The 23,581-nt window shown below is 36.7% G+C and overlaps 1 protein-coding gene and 1 pseudogene across 5 annotated transcripts in view; both read right to left on the reverse strand.

Moving 5' to 3' along the window:
* Positions 1–12,365, reverse strand: part of Ice2 (interactor of little elongation complex ELL subunit 2) — a 40,014-nt gene extending 27,649 nt beyond the window's left edge. Inside the window, exons 1-6 of one of the 5 annotated variants that reach the window (XM_020168828.2) lie at positions 12,306–12,365; positions 11,207–11,340; positions 9,413–9,517; positions 4,544–4,793; positions 2,758–2,877; positions 532–669 (exon numbers count right to left, since the gene is read on the reverse strand). In XM_020168828.2, the coding sequence (XP_020024417.1) occupies positions 532–669; positions 2,758–2,877; positions 4,544–4,793; positions 9,413–9,517; positions 11,207–11,247 (654 nt within the window). In that variant the 5' untranslated portion in view covers positions 11,248–11,340; positions 12,306–12,365. The other 4 variants (XM_020168841.2, XM_020168834.2, XM_074066094.1 and 1 more) reach the window with 4 other exon arrangements.
* Positions 12,366–16,731: 4,366 nt separating this feature from the next.
* Positions 16,732–17,246, reverse strand: LOC109689793 (S-phase kinase-associated protein 1 pseudogene; annotated as a pseudogene).
* Between the last annotated feature and the right edge of the window lie 6,335 nt (positions 17,247–23,581).

The following is a 23,581-nucleotide window of genomic DNA, read 5'->3' on the forward strand; positions in this document are numbered from 1 at the left end:
TACGGAAAAATTGCATGTGTTATTGTAAAAATTCTGACATATTTTTTTCCCTAAGAACAGTATCTTTCATCACAGGAAATTCAAATGTCAAATTTAGAACCTCTTTAAGCCAAGACATTTATTCATGTTATTGCTTGACAAGCACCACCTATGTTTTTTGTTTTTGGTATTTTTTAAAAGGTGCAAGAGAAGGGTTTCATGCAATTTTTCTGCCACTTTAAATTCCATTTTCTCTTTTAAAGAGAACCAATGATAGGAGGGAATAGTGGAAACTCTAAAAATACTCTCTCCACACACTTATTTCTAGTATGTTTGTGAACAAATTTCCTTTAAAGAGCTTCCTGCTTGCATTCAGGAGCATTAAAGACAATGGGAAAGTTAGCAGAGCTATTTTTAAAACATCAGGTATTTGGATCCATAAAATAAACACAGATTGTGTTACATACTCAAAAATTTATCTCATTATTGCTCAAAATTTAAACACAATATCTACATGAAATAGAGATGATGTTTCAGACCAAAAATTCTTACCAGTACAAGAAGAGTCTTTTCTAACTTTAATCCCATCTCTATTCTGAATGGGAAAAATCCCATTAAGCTGGTGACTTCATGGAGTGTATAAAATTCTGGATACTTTTTTACTTGTTCAATGCAAGCTCTTAAAATTTGCTAGAAAATAAAAATTAATAAAAATTTATTTGTATTATATTTCTCTGACAAGGCAACAAAAACATGCTAGTGACATGTGACTACAGAATCATACACTGCAAAAGTTAGAGCCATTTCATTAATTAGGCTTCCAACAATCCACAAGCATTGTATATTCCTTATTTTATTTAATCTTAGCTTTCATAACAAATTTTTAACCTAATTTCCTAAAATACTTATATTGAGTCATACTAAAATTAGCAGTCTTATTAAAATTTAAAGTTAGAGAAGACACATATTTTAATGTACTGCAATGAAAGCAATTACATGAATGATTAGAAATAAATAAGTTTAATACTCTAAAAGGATTCCCAAGTACAATTAATGAAGTAGTGTTCTTACATGTCATTCTAATCTATAACCTAAAAATAAATGAAATACTGTAACTAATTCATATGATGAAGTATTCAGTATTTTCTTCTCCAGTTTTACAAATATTAATGACTTATTGGAAAAGAAATAACCCTCACAGCTTTACCCAAGAAACATATATGTCAATTGTGATAACATGTAAATAACTCAGAGAGACAATGGCTATTGGTGGGGGAAGTGTTTATAATTAAAACATATATTATCTTATGAGATACATATTTTTCTTCTGTCAATGAAGACTGTCTGAACCTTTTAGAATACATTTTTAATCACAAAAGCTCTTAGCAGTAAGCAAATCTTTTTATCTATATTCCCTCTCCTTTCAGATATTTGTAAAATGTCTCATTGTAAATCAGTAATTTTACTCCAGGATATCTCTTCATTTATACTTTCATATCCTTTTTGCAGTCCCTACTCTCCACTATCTTTAACATTTTCTCCCTCCATCCACACCTAGGATATTGCTCAAAACTAATACAGATGTGGGCTAATATGGAAAAGTTGGTTATAAAAACGCTCCACTAAAAACCCCTACCTGTATAATATCTTTGCTCCTTATTTGTAATACTAGTTAACCTTCCCCTCCTGTGGTAGTCATTACAAGAATGTGAACATGCAAAGCAAAGCAATACATAAGAATTAAGTAACAAGGACTATTCTAGTTAGATATTTATTGGCAAATCATTCTTGGTAAATTTGCACTGGATGTTACAGTGCTTTTAACTGAATTTCACTTAATTTATTATTTATGTAAGAGAAAGTGAAAGGAGTATCTAAGAGTTTTACACCTGTACTCTGATATACATTATCTATAGTAGTGTCCTTCTTTACCTATTGTTTCATGTTTCAGTTTCAGCGACCTGCTGTCAACCAAGAACTAAAAATATTAAATGGAAAATTCCAGAAATAAGTATAATAGGCTTTACACCGTGCACTGCTTTGAGTAGCATGATAGGAATCTTGTAACATCCGGCCTATTCTGCTCAGCATGGAAAAAATTCCTTTGTCCAGCACATCCACACTGCATATGCTGCAACCAGTTGGTCACTTAGAAGACATCTCAGTTATCAGATGGACTGCTGTAGCTCTGCAGTGCCTATGCCCAAGTAAGTCAACAGCCTCGTGCACCATTGTAACACCTACATCATACACCTCAATTTCTCTCATCCTGTAGGCACTGTATCACCTCACATCAGGCAAAAGGATGGTGAATACAGAGGGATATTTTGATCAAAAAAAGACACCAAATACACCTACATTTTATTACAGTACATCATTATAATTGTTCTATGTTATTTTCAGTTATTGTTGTTAATCTCTTAGTGTACCTAATTTATAAACTTTACCATGGCTATGTATGTAGAGGAAAAACACAGTTTCTACAGGATCCAGTACTACATACATCTTCAGGCACCCAGAGGGTTTTAGAATATACTGTTCATGAATGAAGAGGAATTGCTTTGTGTAGTTGGATAATTAAAGATACAAACACACACCTTCATAAATATGCTACAGTATGTGACCTTGAGATGCTGGCATTTCTATTAATCCAGAACATTAAAAATACAAGGCCTACGTAAAACCTATTCTCTAAACTGACAAAACTGACCATTTCCTATGTTTTGGATGAGATCACCACACATTTCAGAATGCTGCACATTTTTGTTGTTTTTTTACCTCTGTGAAGAGACGGGCATCATCAGAAAGCATATTATAATCCTGAGCACATTTCTTTGCAGAATTCTGCAAAAACTTTAGGAATTCAGTAACTTCTTCATTCACATGTTTTTTCATATCCTGATTTTAAAAAAGTAGACATGGCATGGAATAAAGAACTTTATTTTTCAAAAAATCAGTTCTCAATCACTGTTCTAATAATTTGGGCTTAAAGAATAAAGTTCAAAGCAGAAACCACAAATAAAAATTTAATAAAAATTATTATATGAATAATGATAAACTTCTGTTATCAGGGCTGGGGAACACAGCTTAGTGGTAGAGTGTGGGCTTAGCAGGTGTAAGGTTCTGGGTTTAAACCCCAGCACAAAGAAACCCATAAAAACAAAGAAACAAACAAAAAAACTTTAAAAACTCTACAAAATAGAAAAGCAAATGATTAAATGTACTATAATACATTCTTAGAAATTCACAATCTTAGTATTGGCTTAGCATGCACAAGGCTCTGGTTTTGATCCCCAGCACTGCAGGGGGAAAAAAATAAAAAATGATTATGAACGTGGTAGTTTACATCTGTAATTTAGTTACTTGGGAGGCTAAGATCTGGAAGATCATAGTTTGAGGCCAGCCAAGGCAAAATTTTCATGAGGCTCCATCTAAACCAATAGCTGGATATTATTGCAGGGCCTGCCAGAAACTGAGACTGGGAGGATCACCAGAGACTGGAGAGAGAGAGGTTATCGAAGCACCATCTCAATGGAAAAAACAGGGTATGGTGGCATGCACCTTCATTCCAGCTATAACAGGAAGCTCAAAACAGGAGGAGCATAGTCTAGGTCAGCCTGGGCAAAAAAACGAGACCCAATCTCAAAAATAACCAGAGAAAAAAGGATTGGAAGCATGGTATAAGCAGTAGAGCACCTGTCCACCAAATGGAAAGCCCCGAGTCCCAAGCCCCAAAACCACCACCACCAGAAAAAAAAAAAAAAAAAAAACGCTCCAATAGAAAAATGAGCAAACAATATAAATAGGCAAAAGAAGTAAAAATGGTTTACAGATGCACAGAAGATGCTTATTTTATTAGTGATCAATACAAGTTAAATTAAGTTTAAAAAAAAAGAAATCATCATTATCCCCATATCCAATTAGAGGCAAAAACAGCAATATCCAGTATTAGGGGAAGATAGTTTTTTAAAAAAACAAAAACAACAACAAAAAAACTTTGGGGCTGGAGGTACGGCTCAAGGCTCAAAAGAAGCACTTGCCTATCAAACATAAGGCCCTGAGTTCAAACCCCAGTGCTGCAAAACAAACAAGCAAGTGAACTTTCATACGTGAGTGGTACAAATTAGTTTAAACTTTTTGCAGAACAATTTACCCAATGGTTAACTGTACGTTGAAATTCATATTCTTTGATCTGGCAATTTTATTTTTAAGAATCTGTCTTAAGGAAATAATCATAGATATAAGTAAAGATTACTTTGCTAAAAAGATGTTAAGCACAGCATCATAAATATAACTGGGAATTTGGAAACTATTTAAAGTAATAATTAAACAATAACTTAAAATTGAACCAATAAGTTGTGTAAAGTTTTATTGTTAGTATGTGAGATGAACCTGAGAGAGATGCTCAGAAGTAGAGCAAAATGGCTTAACTATATACAATAGAACAAACAAAAACATTAAAGTACCAATTAAACTCCTTACTCTTCTATTTCTGTAAATGAGTATAGCTAAAATAAAATTTAAAATATTTCCTGACTTTTAATATTTTTTACTGAATACATACCAAATACTGCAAATATTCATTTTTATTTATTCCAACAGATTTAGCATTTGCTGGCATCTTTGCATATTTAACCAACAAGTCCACGTAAGTCCTCTGCTCTCTCTGTGAGAAACGAGAGAAGCGAGGATAAGGAACTCTCGGCTTTGGAAGAAGAACCATTCCAACTTTTTCCTTTGCTTGAGTTGCTGAACTAACTGCTGGCTCATTTTCTACAGAACTTGCTGAGGCGTTCAGATTTTCTCCTATACGTCTGGAAAAAAATACAATTTACAAATATGTGCTTTTCACATGAAGATTACAGTCATGGAACTTCATGATTTTCAATCAAAAGGGAGAATATAGCATGATTAACAGAGTGAATTCTGAATTATTATCTAACTCTGCCACCTGCATTTTGAGGTTTAGTTATTCAGCTAAGATTAAGTATTCTGCAGGACAGGATCCCATGTCAAGTCTACCTTTAGCTACCTGATGGAGAGGAAAAGGAACACTTAAGCTCACTATTCAATTTGGAAGGTTTTTTCCTCCTTTATTAAGAGGGGAAAGTTATCCTTGCCAATTTTATTCATATTCACATCTTACTACAATACTAGTTGTTTTTCAATGTGCAAATCCTTCAGTAGGACACATCAGTTAATATGGTAAACAAAAGTCATTAAGAAGGATACAATTAGGTCACAAACTTGAAGTTAATGAATTCACTGAGATTCTAAACTTTCTGGTTTTCTCTGTTTATCCTAAGAATTAAAAAGAAAATTCGAACAACTGTGCTCCATATTTTATGGAAGCAGCAGTGTTTTTAGGAAAGTTTACAATCCTCTACTAGGCACATACATAGCTAAGTTCATGGAAATGTCTCAATGTTTTTTATGAATGCAAAAGAAAAATTCTGGCACATCTATAATGAAGTACACCTGAACAGAAAGTAGTGCATAGCTACAGAACCCGCTACCCAGACTTGTTTATGAAATGCCAGTCACGACTTCCACTTTCCTTAATATTTATTGATATTTGCAATCACTAGCCTCTGCCAGGTACGAGAGATACAACCACAGTACAGTGCTGTCCCTATGACTTAAGATCAAGTGGCTTACATAAGGGAATGGAGAAGAAAAGTAAATATGTGATCAATTCAATGTGACTATGAAGATGTTAGTTTCTAAACCGAACATACCAAATAAGTGACTAAGAAGAATCCTCACAGACATCCAGATCAGGGATCAAGAGGGAGAAAGGGAAGGGAGCAGTTTTGAATTATGACAGTGTTAGTTTCTTCAGGGCATGTTGGAAGTCTGTAAGTAAATCTGAGTCATCACAAAAGGGACGGGGGACAAAGGAATTCAAAGGTAAGGAATACTGGGTGCTTATAATAATGTATTGCACTGTCCTGTGTAACTTTCAAATGTCTCTTTCCTCTTATATAAAAATATTTCTGTTCATTAGCTCTAAGTAATTTGAGGGAAAAAAAGTCCTGGTCTGCTATAACTGAACCTTATGCCATGTTTTATTTTCTCCCATTTTTTCATGATACTTCTCTTAAATACAACCTTACTCTGTTTTTCCCCCCCTTGGCACTGGGGATTGAACCCATGGGCCTCATACACAATAAGCCTGTTCTCCACCACTGAACTACACCAGCCATAACTGGTACATCTCACTATCTCATTGTATCTTCCAGTGCAGTAGTGTCTATGTATTTACATATTAAAATACATAGTATAATATAAATTATTTTCCTTTTATTTCACAATTCTATATTTATTTATTATTTTTATTATATAATCTATTACTAAGATTACATCTGTGGTAATTATAAACTATTAATTTCATTTCAGGCTAGTAAAGGAGGTATCTTATTTCTTACAAATATAAACACTCCTGTAAGAAATAGGAGGGTTTTAGCCTGAGAAGGTTGGGAATTACTAATTTACACATGTGTCTACAGAAAGGGTGAGTTAAGCCTTACCCCAAGCTAACACTAATTTGTTTTAAATCAACTTTTGAATACTACAGTAAGTATGGTAAAATTTACAAAATTTGAAAATATTATTTTAGAAAAAGATTTAGGCTTCCCAAATAAAGTGAAACATTCAAAACTACTCTCTTAAATTTAAACTATGAAAAAAAAACTAATCAAATGAGGCTGATTAGCTAATGGCAAAAGAATTTTGGAAATTACAATCAGGATGCTAGATTGACTCTGAAAACAATGTGAAAGAAGACATACTTAACTACTAAAGTTTCTCCAATAACTATAAAAATAAGCTCATTTTAGGTTAACAAAATGAATATTAACTGCTGATCTTGGGAGAAATGTATTACAGCAAATTGATTTCTCACTAGAAAATGTCTTGAGAGCTATTCAAACCTAACAGTATTGTGTCCGCAACTCTTAACAATACTGCTTCACAGCTGTCTCTCTGAATATGAGAACATGTCTGTCCTTGTGGCACAAACTGGCAAATTTAATTAAGCTTCTGCAGCAACAAGATGCTGACTCAGACGTGCCAGAGTAGGAATGTCAAGAAATCTAGCAGTTTAAATTGGCTACATTCAGCAAAGAATGAAATAGCAGCACATCAAGATCATTTCCAAGTGCAGTGCTGCCAAAATCTTCATCACTACAAACCCAAAGCATCTGACAGGGTTTCTCTATCCTCATTTATAGCATTAGATTTTATTTCACTTGATAGTTTGAAGTTTCCTCCCTTCATTTTGTCAACTACCCTTTCTCCTTTTTATTTAAAGTTCCTGTGGGGGGAGGGGGAAGCCAGATCCCAAACTGTTAGTTTCCATACTTAAAGCCTACTGACTTGGTAGCTGCTTTAAAAGCAGCATTTGGGAATGGTAATTCTGGGCTCCATCTCAAGTCTACCTGAATCTTTGCATATGATCTATAATGAATAGGTTAAAACTTCATTTTTTTTCCTATTTAAATCCACTTTCTCCCTTGCTGGCTCAAAAACCGAATCATAAATACCTGAAATAAGAATCTTCAATTTTAAATAAAGGCAATGTTTATAGTGGTATTTCTATATGAATGGTTCACAGGACACTTTAATTTTCTCCTTTATTCTTAGGCAAACTTTTCAAATATTGTAAATGAATATAAATTTTATGCTTTCCAGAAAAGTAAGACTATACCAACTTTATTTATTTATGTGTAAAAACACTATTCTAGTGGTACTTCCATTTTATAAATGTGTATGGAGTACAGAGTCAAAGGAAAGCTTTTAATGCTGAAATTAAGAGTAAAAAGCATTTTTGTGGTGGAATAAGGGTTGAATAAAAACCTCATAGTTTTGAAAGCAGCATAATTAAAGGTATTAATATTTTTCCAACATGTAAAAGAACACAAAAGTAAAAAATTAAGAATAACAAAAATCTTAAATTCTTTTTTTAACCAGTTGGAAATTAATAATAAAGCCTGAAAAATCATTCCTTACTATAATCAAAAGTCTAGAAATACATGATATGAATGCCTTGTTTCTTCTTTTTTATACATTAGAAGGTAAATTACATGAATAAGTTGTTTTGTGCATTTAAAGTAATTATTGATAGGGAGGGACCCTTATTATTTTCTTTTCTTTATGCCCTACAGCTTTTCTGTTCCTTACCTCCTCCCAGCAAACATATACACGTCCCTAAAGAAGTATACATAAAAATGACAGAAGAGGTAAGACTATAAGAGAATGGAGAGTTCAGTAATTATTAAAACAGGAAAAATTTGAGCACATTCAAATATTGATTGAAATAATTTAAAATAGGAAAAAAACAAAGACACAGGAATAACAGGAGCACTAAGAAGGCAGGGAAAGATAGGGAGAGATACTTCCTCCATTGTAAAAGATAAAAGGATGAAAGTAAATATGAACTCTCTTAGAGGAGCTCCCTAATTCCCCATCTGCTGGTTTCCAGATTAATCCACAATACAGTAGGATCAGCCAATGAAAAAGGAAAGAGTGCTGGGCTCTGGTAGCTCACATGGCTACTCAGGAGGCAGAGATCAGGAGGATTAGGTTGGAAGCCAGGCAAATAGTTTGTGAGATCCTATCTAGAAAAAAAACCATCACAAAAAAAGGTTGATGGGGTTAGTGGAGTGCCTCTAGCTAGGCCTAGGCCCTGAGTTCAAACCCCATATCCCCACCCATAAAAAAAAAAAAGGAATGAAAGGCAAGAGCTGCTACAGGCAGGTAAAGCAATAAGAAGTGAAAGTTATCACCAAACAGGTCATTTTAATACAAGAGAGGAAAAAAATTCTTTGACAATTTGGCAGCATTAACTAAAATATAAAATATATATACTGTCTGACTAAACAATTTCTATGAATTTACCTTATAGAATTACAAAAAATTACCAATATATTTATAATTAAAAAGGGGGCTAGAATGTACCTCAGTGGTATAGCACCTGCCTAGCATGCAAGAGTCCTTGGGCTCAATCCCCAGCAGTACAACAACAACAACAAAAACATTCTGCAACACAGGACTAGCTAAATGTATTAAAAGTATATCACTAATAAAGTATGATGCAGGCATTATGAAGACTGGGGTGGCGGTGGGAAAGAAAATTGGGCTGTACATACAGGGGCATGGAAGGAAATATAAAATGTTGATTTTAATGAAAAAAAGCAACCTGTAAAACACTTTTATAGGATTTTGTAGTATTTATAGTTACGATTCCATTTTGTATGTGTTTCTATATAAGTACATGTTCTTGTAGGGAAAAAAGTAATAAAGTGTTAATAGTACTTTTCTTCTATTCCTCACATTTCCATAAATGGAATGATTAATTGTGGAAATAGATATAAAACTTCAACTATTAGAAAACAACAGTTAAACATAAAAATAACCAAAAAATAAAGATTACCTGTTAGATAAAATAAATAGTTCTCTTAAACTTGGAGCCATGGAATGAGCTTTATAATTTTCTTGAGAGAAAAATGTCTTCAGGCCATTTTTTGGGGAAAGATCCCTGTGAAACAAAGTGATTTACTTACTTTGACAATTCCAAATCTCATGTTAGACAAAGAAGCATAATGGTACACTTGTAATTTATGGCCACATACTCTCTACCCATCTTTCCTAGACAGACAGTTCTTAATGTTTGATTTCACATACAGATCTACGTGCTTACAAGGTTTACTTCTTGGAGAGCTTTAAGTTCATGCTGATTATGAAATGCTTTTCCTATACTACCCAATTAAATAAATGTCAGAGAGACTTAAGATGTTTGCCACAGAAAATGTTTCTCAGCTTATTTTTGTTTCCTGCATTATTGTGCCAGGACAAAAGACCAAATAGCCTACCTATTTTTGTTAAATTGGTTTAACTTTGTTAAATGACATAAATGGTGTGCCCTTGTTAAAATCACCTCTAAAGTGATATACAATTTTTATAATATCGTCATTAATTAAGACTAACATATAATCAATGCTGCCAAAGTGAAAAAACTAAAACACTGAGAACCATAATCACTGGACAGTGATTAGTGAATTCTGTGGAAAAAGAGAATTCCTTTTTAATAGTGGGCAAAGGTTTCACAATGCCAGTGATATGTAAGAGTATCTGCACAGCATATGAACACATACTTCATAGCACTGGAAAGATACACAAATGTGAATGTCTCTTAAAACCTATAACTGAACACACTAATCAAATCCAGCTTTTGCCTGTCCCATTTCCAAATGGGACATCTTAGCATATTTCCACCATATTCATTTCTTTCTGTTTTAAAGGCACATATTAAGGTATTAATGTAAAATTAGCCTTTATTTGCTGTGGACCAGTGTAAAGTTCATTACTCTGTCACGGTATTGCATCCGTAACATTTTATTAAATTCTTAGGTTTCCAGAGGTCATTTTAAAACAAGGAGCTTCAGAGACGGTGAACTCCCTTGGAGACAGAGGAGAGTAGCTTACAATAAACATGTATTACTGAACATACTGGTTTAATACTCTTTGAATTAGGTACTATTCAAAAAATAATTTGTAGCCTCTCTGTGACCTTCATATCCTCCTTGGCTGGCTCAGTAAATGTGTGTTAAAATGATCTAAAGCAGCAATGTGTATTAGATGCTGACAAACCATTATATTACTTAACTTGGTTATGTATTTGTTCTCACACACTTCTAAAATACAGTACAATCTATGGATTTGTATTATCATTTAATATAGATTCTAACACAACAAAAAAAATTCTTTTTTTTTTTTTTAATTAAAGACAGGGTCCCATATATATCTCAGGCTGGGTTTGAACTCTCTACCCTCCTGCCTCAGCCTTCCCAGTACTGGGATTACAGATGTACACCTCCATGCCCAACTGAAGTGTGGTCTTTTTATTGCCTGTATGGAAATGGGCAAAAGTTTTGGACACAAGCAAATTCCAGCATCTCTCCTTTACAAGAGGTCAACCATTAACACAAGACAAATTATGCCTAGTAACAACTGAATATTGACTTGTCACTTAGAAGTGCAAGTCAGTTAGTTAAAACATTTTTAAGTGTTTAATATGTTGTTCAGATGAAAACAGGGTAAATTCCAAGACCCTGAACTTTTGTCTTGTTTCTTCCAAACCTCTGCAGGCCATAAACCCTCCTTTCCTGTATCAACCACCAGCCCTGTTTCACTCCTCTTCCCTGCATTAGGAAGTGACAGAACTCACCAGTTCAGCCTTGGTTCACTCATGGTCATGCTGGAGCTCATCTTCCTAGATTTCTACTTCACTCTAGCCCACAATTCTGCTGCCAGGCAGCAAAGGCTCCAAGAGAGGCAGGATCCCTGAGAATCTACACTCAACTGAGGAAAAACAGAAAGTCAAGATCAAAAGCAAGGGACTGGCTAGGTGAGGTGCTATTAACTCAGGTGAGAAAGGACCTTTGCTTCAAGTTTACCTCCAACCGACTTGGCACCTAAAACAGAATAGGAAGACAGATGAATGTTCTCAAGGTTCTCTGTAGCAGAGCAGCATTGATGTAGGAAGCCTCTTTTTCCATTTAATTTATGCAAGAAGTGTCACTCTTAGGACATTCATAGTTAGTAGGAGACAAAACAGAATTATGCGCTCATTATTTAAATACTGCATCACTTCATGGCAGGGAGATGCATGTCTCAAATCTACCCCAGTCCCTCACTGTTAAAATAAATCTTGCTTGCGTTTTCCCAAGCATATTCCGTTATGAGGCACATTCTGGCACATGATGCATGGGAAAAACTGGATCTCAGGATCTTAGACCTTTCCAAAACAACCTTACATTTGATGAGACTCAGGTCCAGGCAACTTAAGTGACAACGCACAGGTTCACAGGGAGATATAATCAGGACTAAAAATCTCTCCATGTTCGGTGCTTTCCCTGTCACCCAGGCGGGCTGATAAAGTGACACGTGAGAAAGTAACAGATTTAGGAACCAGTTTCTTCACACTCCTGGAGGGCCTAACCTGCTCCCATTTAATCCATCTCTTACACTTTGACCCCTTATGGGGCTGGGAGAGTGGGGGGCCGAGGAAGGTAAAGGGAACGGCTGAAGGAAAGAGACGAAAGTTCCAGGAAAGCAGGTAGAAGAGTGAGCAAAGCCGGGAAAGGAGCCGCGTCAGAAGCGGGAGCCGCCATGTTTCCTCCTCCCGTTCCCACGAGGCGCCCGCCGCAGGGCAGCTCGCTCCCGGGCGTCGGGGCTGAGTAGCCGCCTTTCCGCCCACCTCATGGTCCGCATCGGCTCGGGGCCCCACCACAGCGACCACGCCACACACGCTCCGCCCCACTCACACTCACGCAACGCCCGGGAAGCCATATTTAAAGGACGTGGCCACGCCGTCTCGGCTTTGCGTGATGACGTAACGAAAACGCAGGGGCGGGGCCTGTACTTCTATAAATAAGCCGCTCCGCTTCGCCCCGAACTGGGCCTACTGCAGGTGGATCTGACAGAGGGTTGGTGGGGTTGGGGTTGCGTTTTATCCTAGAACGTTTTTACTCTTGGTGTGTGTCGGAGTAATAAATTAGAAGGATTGGAAAAAATGCCAGCAGACTTAGTTGTGATCTCTGTATAATTCGTGACTTCCCTCATCCCAATTCCTCATCTCATTCATACATACTTCATAGGGTTTTGGAAAACCCTAGTATGAAAAAAAGGATGAAGCTGTGCTCAGCACAGTACCTGACCAATCTAGGACCTCATTCCATGTAACTTCTCCGCTCCCCATCCGGCTTTGGATGTCAGTTTCCGCTAGTAGGTGTTTGTGATTCTCACACTAGCTTTGTCCTGATTCATTAAGGGAACTTTTATTGTGCACATAGGCTGTGTATTAGGTACTGGGTACACATAATAGGACTAAGACTGAATGCTGGTTATTCCAGAGATTTTGATCGTTTGGATTATATGTCATTTACATTAAATGAAACAAAAAAGAAACCCATGAGCTACATAAAAGGTGTTAAGGACTGGATTTTAAATATCCCCCAAAGGGGCCTTTCTTCATCGAGTTGATTCTGTTAGGTATTTTGTCACAGTGATAAAAATCTAACACAAGAGGTATAACGAAAACATTTTGTGAGTTCAGAAAAGGATAGAAATTGCTAGAGTGAGGAGGGATGGAAGGAAGCTTTGCATAAGACTTGTATTGGTTACAGCACAAAGGCTGGGTGTGCTTGCCACCCTACTGAAGCTAGTCAGTCGAGAGGCAATGGTAGAGAAAAGTTACTAAGCAAGGAGCTCGCTGACCCAAACACCACTATCCTTTTAAAGGACCATTTTGCCTAGAAGCTGATTTTGGATCAGTTTGTATAATTGGTGGATGATCACAAACTGGTGGGCACATTCTCATAGGTGAAGGCTTGTACTCAGATGTGTTATTCAATTTTTGGGACAAAATACTTGACAATAAATAATTTAAGGGGGGGGGAAGATTTGTTTTAGCTCATGGTTTAAGAGGTTTCAGTCCATGGATATGTTGATCCTGGATTTGTGGAAAGGCAAAACCTCATGAGTTGGAGCATGTGAAAGAGGTTACTCACCTCATGGCAGTCAGAAAGCAGAGAGAGAGAAGAGTGCCTAGGACAAGATACCCTCCCCACCCCCCTAAAAAAAGCCTCCCCTCTCAAATGTCCTACTTTCTCCAGCTAGGTGCCACCTCCTAGAGTTTCCAGAACTTCCCAAAGTAGCGTCACCAGCTGGGAACCAAGCCTTTGGCTCTAAACCATAACACCAGATAACACACATCTGATTTAATTGCCTAGTCACAAAATGTTTTTCATTTATGCAAATTTCAAGAGCAAGGATTATTATTCCCTTGAGCTATTCTTGTTACTGATTTGTTTGCCTGTGTGAAACTCCTGACACGTTACACAATGGATAGGCTAGAGGGGAAAGACCAAGGGCAGATGAAGTATGGAGTCAGATAGGAAAAGAGAGAGAGAGAGAGAGAGAGAGATCTGGTATGAATGCTTGGCTTCATATTGAGTACTCATTTGTCAGTTATCAAATTGTAATGTGACTTACTTGAACAATTTGATTATGTGGAATGACAGGGAAAGAACATTCTAGATAGAGATCAGTATAAGGAACTACATTAACCTATTTCAAGAACAGACTTGAGTTTGTATGCTGTGAGGAAACTATGTTTTAGATTTTAGAATGATTAATGATATTATTAAAAATGTTAATATGAAATTATGCTGTAGGGATGCTTAGGCAGTTTATTTTGCCTAGAATACAAGGTCTCTGAAGGCTAGTAAGGGGAAAAGGGCTAAAAAATTTATTGGAACCAGAACACAGCATACCTTGTAAACCAGACTAAGGAAGTTTGAATTTACTGTATAAGAGAAATGATAAGGGTGAGAGAAGCTTAAAAGCAGAGGGATGACACAGGCAGGGCTAATGTGCTTTGGGAAAGTTTACCTGGCATCATATTGGATGAATTGGAATGAGGAGGCCAGTTAGGAGATGGTGCTTGTAAATTCTTGCAAATCAACTAGTACATGGCCTAACACTGTGCAGCAGTACTTAATAGGAAAGTGTGTTGCTGGCTTGAACAAAGACCAAGGCAGTATAAAATTAAATGTGTTGCATCCTACAGCAGTCTCCTCTTACCTGCAGTTTTGCTTTTGATGGATTCAGTTACCTACAATTAATAGTGAATGGAAATATTAAATGGAAAATTCCATGAGTAAATTTATAAATTTTAAATAACTTTTATTGCAGTACACGGTTATGATTACTGTATTTTCTTTTAGTTACTGTTGTTACTCTCTTACTATGCTTAATTTATAACTTAAACCTTATCATAGGTATATTATAGGTACTATCAATTGTTTCCCGTGTCCACTGGGGGTATTAAGAATATTCCTGAAGATAAGGGGCAGACTACTCTGTCTCACAAAGCATGCAGTCGGGCAGAGTTAGGGAGTCCTCTCCTTGTCCATAGAAATTTCTGAAATTGTTCAAGAACTCATGCTAATGGCACACACTAGCCCATATATTACATCATGTCATGTGGTATGGTAGCATTATCAAATGTACCCTGTAATGGTTTGATTCTAAAATGTCCTCTAAAGGCCATATTCTAAAGACCAGCTGATGGACTTATAGGGAGTGATTGGATCATGAGGACTGTCATCTCATTAATGGATTAATCATCTCATCAATGGATTAATTAATCCATCGATGGACTCATAATTGAATAGACTACTGGGAGGTGATGGAAACTGAAGGAGGTAGGGCCTAGCTAGAGGAAGTAGGTCACTGGGGGCATGCCCTTGAACTTTGTGTCTTGTCCCCCTCTGCCTCTTTGCATACTCAGCTTTCTGGCTATCATGAGGTGAGCAACTTTGTTCCACCATGCCCTCTCCACCATGATGTTCTGCTTCATCATAGGCCTGAGAGCAATGGAACCAGCTGATCATGGTGGTGAAACTTCTAAAACCATAGCCAAAATAATTCTTTTAAATTGTTTATGTGAAATATTTTGTCACAGAGATAGGAAGCTGACTAACACTGGAAGTTGTTACTGAGAGTAGTGTTACTGCTGTAACTATACCTGATTACATGGTTCAGAAGTCTTTGGAACTGGTTTGCAAGAGGTGTTTGGAAAAGTTTGGAGGTACTGGCTAGAAAAAGCCTGGCATCCTGACAGAAGGGGTTAATGGACAGTTTTGGTGGGAGTTCATAAGACCAGAATACTGATGGGAACATGGACAGTAAATGCTGTGCATGGACAGTAAATGACGACAGGTCATTTTTTAAATATTGTACATTTTAATTTTTTATTATTAGTATATTGTTGTACAATGTTGACATTTGTGACATTTACATAAGTGCTTACAATATATCTTAATTAGATTCATCCCCTCCCTCTTTCTCCTTTATACCCACTCCCCCCAGAACAATTTCAATAGGTTTCATTATTCTATTTTCATACAGGAGTACAAGATATTTCCATTATATTTGTCCCCTTTCCCTTCCCTTATGTCTTTCCCCCTCCCACTGCTACCGATCCCCCAAAAGAACCTGTTTGACATTCTTGTCCTTCAAATTTTTTTGAATTAAGTGTCTTTTTTAATGGAAAAGCTAACAAACTGTCTACTTACATTTTTCCCAAAACCCCACAAACTAGGTAGTAACTGACTCTAGACAACATGTTCAAAGCTGAGAAGATTTTTTTTTTTAAAAAAGTCCTCAAGTCCAATTAAGAGCCCTGCTACATGTAAACTAATCAGTATCAGTGGTACATGCTTGACTCTAGGAGTCTGGAAGACATCCCAATATCCTCCCTCAGAACATTAACTTCAAGTAGGCCTTTTCTAGTTTCCAACTCATGAATAAAGATAATTTTTTGCAAGTTGTTTTATTTACAATGCCAACTTTTAAAAGCTTAACTAGAGTTAACTGGACAATGAACTAGGCAGAAATTGCTTGACAGAAAAGAGGGAAAGCCCAAAATGCCACTTTCTACAGAGAACCCATAGTTCAGTTTTATTCAGAGTGAAAAAAAAGCTTTCACTCATACTAGCAGAAACTCAGCCATAGGTTTGGAGTCTGTACTCAAACTACACATGCAATAAGGACAATCTTATGCTAATATAATTGATGTGCTACTTCATTTGTCTACTGTCTGTCTAATATTAACAATTATAAACAGAGCAGTGCAAATAGTATTTGGAACAATCCTTATAGTGTTACAGTGTCAGGCACAACATTTCACTTCTTTTCACTCCACTGGTTCTCTTTGCATACCTGGGCTTCCTCCTCTTCAGTAAGGTCATTTTTGATATTGAAGGTTTTGCGAATCTCCTCAGGAGTTTTCCCGAATCTCCTCAGGAGTTTTTCCCTTAATCGTATTGGCAACAGTCTTGCATGTAACATCAAGCAAACCTTTTAAGTCTAAGTAGTCTGCAACCAAAATAAGTTCAAAAAGTGTTCCTTGGTCAACTTTCTGGAATTCTTGGCCCCAAACAGGTATATCTTCTGTTCCCTTTTCTTTGTTCTCATCATCTTCAGGAGGAGGAGGGTCACCCTTGTGGTAGGTGCAGCACTTAGTGACCTTTTTTCAATATTGCTGCGTTAACATTTGGTAGAGGAACTGGGTCATCATCTCCTTCATCATCCACTCCCAAATCTTCCAACATAGTCTTGATGGTCACAGATTGCTTGGCAATTTCTTCATCTACTTCAAATACCTCTCCATCAGAACTCTGCAACTCTATTGAAAGCATGGTGTTCGGTCTCAAGGAGACAGCGGGCTGGAGGCTGATGGAAATGGGGCACAGTGTGCGCCAAACAGAGGAGAAAAGTGAGAACAAGGCCACTACCCATCCTTAAATTTTTTTAAAACGTCATTTTTGTAAGTTTATGATAGTTATGCAGGAAGTTTTGTTATGACATTTCTATATATACATGTATTATACCCCGAATTGGTTCATCCCCTCCATTATTCTCCCTTCTACCCCAGTCCCCTTCTTATGGTGACTTCAGTAGGTTTGAATGTTCCATATTCATACTTGTATAGTGTGGAAGACCAGTAACTAAATAGACTGAGAAGAAACCTTGACATGAACAGGCCATGTCAAGGCCCTTTGTGCTGAGAAGGCAAGGCCCTGGCATGAAGGAAGTGAGCAAGGTTCAGCAAGGCTTCCATGCAAGAAAAACAGGACACAGTGACTTAGTCAGGATAGTCTGTAGTAAGTAACAACATACCACAGCTGCACTGTTCCTGCCATGACAATACAGAAAGTACATCGTATTCATTCTCTTTACTTTTTTCATTTACCCTCCCCTCCTACTGGTATCCTCCCCTTAGCATGACCTGTTTTCGGTTCCTGTTCTTCAAGTGTTTGCTGTTCAAAAAGAAAAAAGGATTTTTGTCTTCCTTTTGTGGTACTGGGGTTTGAACTCAGGGCCTACACCTTGAGCCACTCCACCAGCCCTTTTTTGTTTGCGATGGATTTTTTTCAAGATAAGGTCTTGTGAACTCTTTGCCAGGAGTGGCTTCAAACCATGATCTTCCTGATCTCTGCCTCCTAAGTAACTAGGATTACAGGTGTGAGTCTTGTTTTGTTGTTGTTGTTCTTTTTAACCTGTAGATATATTGAGCTTAAGTCAGTCTAGTTCCCCTCCACTACTCTTCCTTACCCTTTTCCCATATCTGTGTTGTTCAGCAGTTTTTAGTGTGTTTTGTTCCTACACAGATGTGATGTATTTTGTTATTATTCATTCTCTGTCATTCTTTCCTTATTTTCCTCCTGCCTTAGTCTCCATTAACAGTTACACTTTTGGAAGCATGTTCTGTATATACTTTTATGTATATATGATAATGCTTGTATTTGTATTGAGCCTATCTTCCACATATGAGAGAAAATATGCAACTCTTGACTTTCTGAACCTGGCTAACTTCACTTAAGATGATGTTTTCCAGTTCCATCCATTTACCTGTGAACTACATACATTATTTCATTCTTTATGGCTAAGTAAAATTCCATTGTGTATAAATACCACATTTTCCTAATCAATTCTTCAGTAGTGGAGCATCTTAGCTGTTTCCATAGCTTAGCTATTGTGAATAATGCTGCAATAAACATGGTGTGCTGGTGTCTTTATTGTAACCTGACTTGGATTCCTTCAGATAGATCCCTAGGAGTGGATCATATGACAGTTCTATTTTTAGTTTTCTGAGGAACTGACATATTGTTTCCATAGTGATTATACATTTATATTTCTTCCAACAATGTCTGAGAATTCCTTTTTCCCCACATCTTTGCCAACATTTGTTGTTACTTGTGTTCGTGATGACAGCCATTCTAACAAGAGTGAGATGGGATCTTAGTGTCATTTTGATTTGCATTTCTTTATGGCCAGGGATATTGAGCATTTCTCCGTGTGTTTTTTGGCCTTTTGTACTTCTTCCTTTGAAAAAGCTCTGTTCATTCATTTGCCCATTTCTTCAGTGGATCATTGAGTATTTGGGGGTTTAGTGAGTTCCCTATAAATTCTGGTTGTTAATCCCTTGTCAGATATATAGCTGACAAAGATTTTTTCCCATTCTGTTAAGTCTGGTAAACATTTCCTTCACTGTACAGAAGCTTTTTAATTTCATGTAATCCCATTTGTCAATCCTTTCACTTAATTGCTGAGCCATTAGAGTTCTAAGAAGTTCTTGCTTATGTCCCTGTGTTCAATGTTTTCCATACTCTTCCCTGCAGTAGTTTCAAAGTTTCAGGCTTTATATGAAGGTCCTTGATCCACTTTCAATTGATATTTGTACAGGGTGAAAGACCTAGATCAAATTTTAATTTTCCACACTGGAAGTTATTTGTGTTACATTCTGATAAAGAACTTGTCCACATTTTATCCATGCCCTGAGACTTTGTTTCAGGCTGAACATAAGGGTGATGGGATAGTTCATCTGGCAGAGGAAATTTCAGGGCAGCACAGCATTCAGGCTATGGGATAGTTATTGTTGACTACTGTTAGCCAGTGAGAATTGGGAGCATAAAACAAAACAGAAAAGTTTGAAAAACTTGCAACTTGGTCAGAAAAGTACATGCAAAATTGGGGCCAAGGAAAGTGTGGCTGTTGAAGAGATTAACACCTCTTAAAAAGCCAAGTGCTTTAACCCAGGATAATAGGGAAGATGCTTTGAGGGCATCTCAGGAATTAGCTAGAACCCACCCTTCAAAGGTATAAAAATGTAAATTCTTTTGAAAGGCTTTGCTTTGAGAAGAGAAGACTGGATTGGTCAGCTCAGTACAGGGCTACCTAAGTAGTAGTTTCACTGTGCATAGAATCCAGACACTCAAGAGGCCACTGCAGCCATGGTCCAAGTGGGCCTGGAAACTGCTTGAGCTGACATCAGTGATAGAAACTGAACTAACACAGGCCCTCTGTTGAGATTCCAGCCTAAAATTAACAGAGTGCTCTGGCCTGGTGTTTGTGAATTCCAGTGATTGCAAGATAGCCCGTAGAGTCAAAAGTTTTAGAAGCAAAATCACTTTGGAGATTATGTAGTCCAACATTCTTGTTTTCCTGATAAGGAAACAGACCCCAGATGGTCCAAGGAATTTTCCTACATTAGATGACCAGTGATAACATGATGTTCTCCAGTTCCATCCATATTTCTATGAATGACAATATCTCATTCTTCTTTATGACCAAATAATACTTCACTATGTATTTTTTTTCTCTCTCTCTCTCTCTCTTTTTTCTTTTTCAGATGGCACTGGGGTTTGAAATCAGGGCCTCATGCTTGCTAGGCAGAAGCTCTTACCTCTTGAGCCACCCCACCAGCCCTTTTTTGTGATAGTTTTTTTCAAGATAGGGTCTCAACAATTACTTGCCTGGAGCTGTCTTGAACCACGATCCTCCTGATCTCTGCCTCCTGAGTAGCTAGGATGACAGGCGGGAGCCACAAGTGCCTGGCTATACTGTATTTTTTTTCTCTGTTTATCTGTTGTTTGGAATCTAGGCTGATTCCATGTTGTAACTGTTGTGAGTAGTGCTGCAATAAACATATGCATGCGGGTATTTCTTTTGTAGGCTGACTTCATTTCCTTTGCACATATTTTGGTTATATACCCAGGAGTAGAATAGCTGGATAATATGGTAGTTTTTTGTTTTTTCTTTCTTTTTTTGTGACAGTCTTGCTATGTAGTATAGGCTGGCCTTGAACTTTCAATCCTCTTGCTTTAGCCTCCCAAAAGTACTAGGATAATAGTTGTGCATCACCATGCCTGGCCATATGGTAGCAATATTTTTAGTTTTTAGAGAAACCTTCATACTGTTTTCCATAGTAAATATACATATACACACACATATACACATATATTATCTAATATACACGTGTGTTATATAAAATGTAATTATATAGACATATATTGCACAATATATGTATATTGTATTGCATTGTATAATATATGCACATATGTATACATACATATGTATATGTATACAATGTATCTGTAATAGACTATAACAAGACTATATAGTATGCAGCCCTAAGCTGGCCTCAAGCTCACTAGGTAGGCCAGGCTGGCCTTGAACTCACGATCCTTCTGCTTCTGTCTCTTGAGTGCTAAGATTACAGGGGTACACCAACACACCTAGCTGCAAAATGATCTCTTTTTTTTTTTTCCAGTTCTCAGGATTGAACCTAGGGTCTTGCACATGCTAAGCAAACACTCTCCCAGTCCATAGTGGCTGTGTTAATGTACATTCCATCAACAGCATATAAGTGCATAAGAGTTCATTTTCTCTGCATCCTTGCTCACACCTGTTATTTTTATGTATTCATTTATTTTTTGTAACAGCAATTCTAACTGGGAAGAGATAATATCTCATTATAGTTTTGATGCATGTTTCCTGAAGGCTAATATTAGGCTTTTTTCATAGTTTTTTTGCCATTTGTATTTTTCTTCATCCTCTTTCTTAAGTTATAAAGAAAAGAGGTTTATTTTGGCTCATGGATCTGGTTCAAGATTGAGGGTCCAGAACTGGTGATGGCCATCTTGCTGTCATAGTCCCAAGGTGATACAGGGCAGCACATGGCAAGAAACATTTTTTGTCTTTGGAAAGTATTCAAATCATTCCCTTTTATGAACCAAGGGAGGGAGGGATAAAGTGGAGTGGCGCAGGGGGTACTCAAGTATGGTATAGTTGATACATTGTAGGGACCTTTGTAAGTGCTACAATGTTCCCCCACCCAGCACAAAAATAAAGGAAAAAAAGAAAGAAAAAATATTGGATTTCTTAGGGTTTTGTTTGTTTGTTGTTAGGGCTTTATATTTCTTTGTCTATTATAGACGCTAATAGCCCTCTGTCAATTGGATAGCTGGCAACTACTCCTTTCCATCCTTTTTTCACACTCTTGACCGTCTTCTTTGCTGTGAAGAAACTTTTTAGATGTAGTCCCATTTGTCAATTTTTGCTTTCATTTTCTGTGCCTTTAAGGTCCTATCTAGAATATTATTGTCTGTACCAGTATCTTGAAATGTTTTCCCTTAGTAGTTTCAGATCCAATGGATCAATGCTTTGATCCATTTTGGTTCCGTTTTGTGTGGGGTGAGAGATAGGGGTCGTGTTTCAATCTTCTGCTTGTGGATATCCAGTTTTCCCAGCATCATTTGTTGAAGATGTGTCCTTTCTCTACTTCATGTTTTTAGCAACTTTGTTGAAATCAGTTGGCTATAGATACATGGGTTTATTTCTGGGTTTTCAGTTCGTTCCACTGGTCTATTTGTCTGTCTTTATGCCAATACCATGTTGTTTTGTTTACTATGGCTGTCTATGGCTCTGTGGTATATCTTAAGACCAGATGTTTTGATGCCTCTAGCTTTGCTCTTTTGGCTCAAGATTTCTTTTGCTATTTGGGGTCTTTTGTGCTTCCATGTGAATTTTAGGATTGTTTTCTCTAGTTTTGTGAAGAATGCCATTAATATTTTGATAGGGATGGCATTGAATCTTTAGATCATTTTGGACATTTTAAGAATATTAATTTTGGGGGTGGGATGTGGCTCAAGTGGTAGAGCATCTGCCTAGTAAGCTCAAGACCCTGAGTTCAAACCCCAGTATCACCAATAAATAAATAAAGAGAAAGATATACAGAAAGAAAGAATATTAATTCTTCTAATCCATGAACATGGAAGGTCTTTCTGCCTTTCAGTGTCTTTCATTTCTTTGATCAGTGTTTTAAGATTCTCATTATAGAGGTCTTTCACTTCTTCAGTCAGGTTTATTCCGGGTATCATGAATGGAATTTCCTTCTCAGCAAATTCATTACTGGTGCATAGAAAAGCTAGTGACTTTTGTGTGTTGATTTTGTTTATCCTTTACAGAACTCATCCATTAGGTCTAGTAGTCTTTCAGCAGAGTCTTGAGATTTTTCTATGTATAGAATCCTATCATCTGCAAACAGGGATAATTTGACTTCCTTTTTGCCTAATTTCTCTGTCTAAAATTTCTAGACTTATATTGAGTCAGAACAGTGAGAGTGGACAATTTTGTCTTGTTCCCAATCTTAGAAGAAATGCTTTCAGTTTTTACCCATTCAGTAGGATGCCGTCAATAGATTTCTCATTGATTAGCCTTTATTGTATTGCAGTAATGAGCCCTCTATATGTAATTTGCTTAGGGCTTTTGTCATGAAGGAATGTTGAATTTTATCAGCTGCTCTTTCTTCATTTATTGAGATTGTCATATGACTTTTATCTTTTATTCCATTTATATGATGCATTATATATATTGTTTGCATGTATTGAACCATCGTTTCATCATCCCTGGACTAAACCAACTTGTCATAGAATATGATGTTTTTAATATGCTATTGAATTCAATTTACAAGTATTTTGTTGAGGACTTTTGCATGTATGTTTATCAGGGATATAGATCTTTAGTTTTCCTTTTTTGTTGCATTCTTTTCAGGTTCTGGTACTACAGTAATGCCAGCCTCATAGAATGAATTTGGAAGGGTTTACTCCATTTCAATTTTATGGAATAGTTTGATAAGCATTGGTGTTAATTCTTCTTTAAAATTTTCAGAGAATTCAGCAGTCAAGTCCTG

This window comes from Castor canadensis, chromosome 2 (genome assembly GCF_047511655.1).
Source record: "Castor canadensis chromosome 2, mCasCan1.hap1v2, whole genome shotgun sequence".
NCBI classification, from domain to species: Eukaryota; Metazoa; Chordata; class Mammalia; order Rodentia; family Castoridae; genus Castor; species Castor canadensis.